Source organism: Lipotes vexillifer, unplaced genomic scaffold (assembly GCF_000442215.2).
Source record: "Lipotes vexillifer unplaced genomic scaffold, Lipotes_vexillifer_v1.1 scaffold422, whole genome shotgun sequence".
Classification (NCBI taxonomy): Eukaryota; Metazoa; Chordata; class Mammalia; order Artiodactyla; family Lipotidae; genus Lipotes; species Lipotes vexillifer.
This window is the reverse complement of record NW_006779087.1, coordinates 668,134-672,249: the sequence shown is the minus strand read 5'-3', so window position 1 is coordinate 672,249 and position 4,116 is coordinate 668,134. Positions and strand designations below refer to the sequence as shown.

The following is a 4,116-nucleotide window of genomic DNA, read 5'->3' as shown; positions in this document are numbered from 1 at the left end:
CATCTGGGGCTGCAGATGGGGCACAGAAGTTGAGAAGGAATGGACAGAGAGATAGGAGGAAAACCAGAAGGGTAGACAGGAGTCATAGATGCCGAGATAGTGGGAGTCAGAAGAGAAATGACCTGAGGCAGGGGGAAAATACCGCTGAGCCTCCTTTGCATTGACGCTCCCGTGACACAGACACAAGTGCACTAGGGAGGGTCCCCCCTGCCCCGCCCCCATTTACTATTCTATGATGTTTTAAAAATCGAAGTATAATTCACTTACAATATTATATTAGTTTCAGGTGTATAACATAGTCATTCCATATTTTTATACATTACAAAATGATCACCACTGGAGAGGGTTCCCTTGATAGCAGTTTTATTTGATATAAAGGTGAAACTCAGACCCTGACCCACCCACTAATCTTGGGGTCGTGGCAGGAGTAGACTCATCCTGGGGATGGTCGGCCTCTTACCAGGACAAGAAATGGGGGAACATATAGATTCTTACCAGGACAAGAAATGGGGGAACACATAGACTCTTACCAAGATAAGAAATGAGAAACATGTGGATTGTGTCTCTGTGGGCATGGAGAGGCCCAGCTGTGGTGCTCGGTAGGGTTTGGCCACGGCCAGGGAAGGGGTGACTGGAGCCATCTGGTGGACACATGCAGAGGGGGAGGAGACTAATTCGGGACTGGTGTTAGGATTGGGGCTTAGAGGCCTAGGGCAGGGTCAGGGAGCTCTGGACCAACAAGTTCAGTAGCTGTGAGTAGAAGACTTGTCCAGCTCACTGCGCTGCTCCTTGTGAGACTCTGTCACCACCTGCTGGGGGCCGAGGCAGGTGAGGGGCACAAACCATTCAGCACCACCCTCCTTCCAGCTCCTTTGTGGCATGGTGTCCCCCCTCCCTGGCATAACCAGTTGAGGCTCCAGTCTGACCATCCACCTCCATCTCCCTGTCTCACTCCCACCCCAAGAATCACTAACCCACAAACACCCTAAGATTACCTGCAACCAGGCTGGGGCTCTGAAATACTATGAGAAATGATGGGGTCCTACGCTCAAGTGACCCATCTTACCTCCCCATCCCGGGTCTCAATGGTCTTGATCAGAACCATCTTCCGGCTGTGGCTCTCCTGGGAAGGCTCCACCTCAGGCACTGGAAAAAGCAAGATGAGAGGTGGAAGGGAAGAGGCTTGGGATTTCTCTTGTTTTAAGCCCTCACTCCGTCTGGGAGGTGAGGGAGGGGTGGGGAGGGGCAGAGCCTGAGGAGTGAAGGCGAGTGTAGACCAGGACTCAGAAGTTCACGGAGAGAACCAATCCCTGAGCAGAGCCAGAGTAAGAGTCCAGTCAGGGCAGAAATGGCCAAGGGGACAGACAGTTGGAAGTCAGACGTGAAAGACTCACCAGTCGTCTTTATACTTAAGGATGCAAAGGAATGGACTGGCACGGAGATCCTGGGGGCGAAACACTCGGTCGGCTAGTCCGCTGAGCCGCTGGCCTCCCCCCGACTCCTCCCCGCCAAGTCCTGACCACACCCTATCCGACCCGCCGCCCCTCACCGGCTCTCCTCGCCCTCAAGTAGCTTCCGGTAGGTGGCGATCTCGATGTCCAGGGCCATCTTGACGTTGAGGAGCTCCTGGTACTCTCGCAGGTGTCGCGCCATCTCCTCCTTTAGCTGCCGCAGCTCCTCCTCGAGCCGTGCAGTGCCCGCCTGGTACCCGCCGGCTTCCAGGGCAAACTGCTCCTCCAGCTCCCGCAGCTGTCTGAGCAGCGCCTCGTTCTGGGGGTTGTGGGGGGGAAGAGGGGGCGTCAATGGGGGGAGCAGCCTTCATCCTCCACCCCCTGGGCGGGGGCGCGCAGCCTGGTACTCACCGTGCCGCGAAGCCCGTCCACCTCGCACGTCAGGCTCTGGATCTGGCGTCGCGACTCGTTCATCTCCTGCTTGGCCTGGCGCAGGGCCTCGTGGTTCCGGTTGGCGGCGTCGGACAGGTCCGCGTACTGCGGCCAGGGGGGCCACCCGGACGTGAGTGGACCAGATGCGCCCTCCCCCCAGCTCTCCACCCTTCCAGGTCCTCCCAAACCCTCCCGTGCCCTGGCACCTTGGACTTGTACCACTCTTCTGCTTCCTGCAGGTTCTTCGCTGCGATGCTCTCGTACTGGGCACGGATGTCCCTCAGCGCCGCCGTCAGCTCGGGCTTCACTGTCGCCTCCACCTCGACCTGCTGCACCTGCTGGCTCTCCACGCTCATCTGCAGGTCTCTCAGCTCCTGCCGCCCAGGGCGAGAGGCCGAGTTCATCGCGCAGATCCCACGCGGGCCGCGCGGTTGGCGCACAGAAAAGAGAAGAAACACTTGAATGAACAGAAGGGGGCGCTAGGGAGTACAGCGCGCTTGGTACTGCACGGCCCGCGCCACGCCCGTACTAAGCCTCCGGCCAGGTTACGGGGGTGCAGCTCCGCTGCTCGCCACCAGGCGGCGCAGGGGTGTGAGTCAAACCACCTGTAGAGGGGGTTGAGAGCCTGCGTCTACCCTACGAATCTCACTTCTCTTCCTCAGGTCCACTCGCCAGTCTCTTCCAGAGCTTGTACTCCAGCTCCAACGAGACCACCCCCAGCCTCCTGACACCCGGGTCCACCCACCTCCTCGTGCAGCTTCTTGAGGAACTCAATCTCATCCATCAGAGACTCAATCTTGCGCTCTAGCTCCAGGCGGGACAGGGTGGCGTCATCCACGTCCTTCACGGGGTGGCAGTAGGGGTTCGAGAGCAGGGAGGGGCTGCTTAGGTCGACGAAGAGCCTGGCCCTCCCTGTCTGCCTCTGGAGGCTTCTGGTCGCCTCCCTTTGCCCACAGATGCCACCCTGGGTACGCAGGCCGGGGGTAGGAATGGGGAGACCGAGCTCACCTTACGGAAAAGCACGAGGCTGTGCTCCGCATCCTCGCGCTTGCGAGTCTCCTCCTCCAGCCTGGTGGGAGGGGTGTGCAGAAGCTGAGCTCCGGGGTCACCGCCCAGCCGTACGACCGCGACCCCCAGGATCTGGGTCAGAGGCTGCTACTGCCCAGGACTCTGAGGAGGGCCCCATATTTCCCTTTAACCTGCTGGGAGCTGAGATGTGGCCCCTTTATACACAGGGGAGACATAGTAACTCCCCCTTCCTCCCCTCCCCAGAGACTCAGCAAAGTGGTAGACGGGGGTTGGGGGTGTTGCCCGCCGGCGAGGATGCTGCCTGCACACGCCCAGGTGGATAAGGCGGGCCACTCCCTCTGGCGGCCGCCTCGACGGCCGCCGCCCAGCCCCGGCCCTGTCCCCTGACCTCTGCTTGAGCGCCGCCAGGTCCTCCGCCAGCCCGTCGCGCTCCACCTGCACCCGGTCTCGCTCGCGGCCCAGCAGCTCTAGCTCCCTCCGCAGCTCGCGCAGCTCCTGCTGGCACAGCTGGTCGGCGCGCGCCGGCTCCTGGCCCCGGGCCTGGCTCAGCTCCCCGCGCAAGGCCGCGTTCTGCTGCTCCAGGAAGCGCACCTTCTCGATGAAGTTGGCGAAGCGGTCGTTGAGCTCCTGCAGCTCCTGCTTCTCGTTGCTGCGCGTGGCCAGGAACTCCTGGTTGAGGGCCTCGGCCATGGAGAAGTCGAGGCGCTCCGAGGGCAGGCGCAGGAGGGCGCCCGCGGCCGCCCGGGGACTGCGGAAGCTGCCCAGGCGCACGGAGGAGCCGGGGGACGCCGAGCCCAGCAGGCGGCTGCTCGAGAAGCGGGAGCTGGAAGAGTAGGAGAAGGCCCCCGGGGACAGCGAGGGCGGTGGCCCGAAGGTGCGGCGGTAGTAGGTGGAACTGACGCCGGACCGGAGGCCCGACGGGTGGCTCATGGCGGCCGAGGATGGGGAGTCACCGCTGACAGAGCTTGTCCGGGCGCTGGGAAGGAGCCGCAAACCGCTGCGAGGCGGCTTTATAGCCCTGCGGGCTCAGGGGGGTCATGGACTGCTCCTCCCACTGGCCTGACGGTGGGGCTATGTGGGGAGGGGGACGCCCCACCCCTGCGGAGCTGCAGGAGCGCCGCACCCTCCCTCCCTGGTTGCCGGCGCCCTGCCTACTTGATTCCCCCAGTTGCTGGTGGGGAAGGAGACAGGGATGGTGGGGGGG

The 4,116-nt window shown here is 62.1% G+C and overlaps 1 protein-coding gene across 2 annotated transcripts; it reads right to left on the bottom strand.

Annotated features, from left to right (window-relative positions):
* Positions 1-341: 341 nt before the first annotated feature.
* On the bottom strand, positions 342-3,883 carry PRPH (peripherin). 2 transcript variants are annotated; one of them, XM_007452261.1, is made up of 9 exons: positions 3,301-3,883; positions 2,892-2,952; positions 2,629-2,724; positions 2,090-2,257; positions 1,863-1,988; positions 1,550-1,770; positions 1,395-1,444; positions 1,067-1,146; positions 342-812 (listed from the first exon to the last, which is right to left on the bottom strand). In XM_007452261.1, the coding sequence occupies exons 1-9, from the start codon at positions 3,840-3,842 to the stop codon at positions 744-746; spliced, it is 1,413 nt and encodes a 470-aa protein (XP_007452323.1). In that variant the 5' UTR covers positions 3,843-3,883; the 3' UTR covers positions 342-743. The 2 variants fall into 2 exon arrangements, with proteins under 2 accessions (XP_007452323.1, XP_007452324.1); XM_007452262.1 differs by having other exon boundaries at positions 567-809; positions 3,301-3,871.
* Between the last annotated feature and the right edge of the window lie 233 nt (positions 3,884-4,116).

What these genes read in the sequence shown, in the direction of transcription:
- PRPH (XM_007452261.1), bottom strand. Translation starts at nt 3,842, where the DNA reads ATGAGCCACCCGTCGGGCCTCCGGTCCGGCGTCAGTTCCACCTACTAC. An exon ending in TGGACGGGCTTCGCGGCACG is followed by an intron (nt 1,771 to 1,862) that starts GTGAGTACCAGG and finishes CACAACCCCCAG; the next exon opens with AACGAGGCGCTGCTCAGACA. An exon ending in CTTAAGTATAAAGACGACTG is followed by an intron (nt 1,147 to 1,394) that starts GTGAGTCTTTCA and finishes TGCTTTTTCCAG; the next exon opens with TGCCTGAGGTGGAGCCTTCC.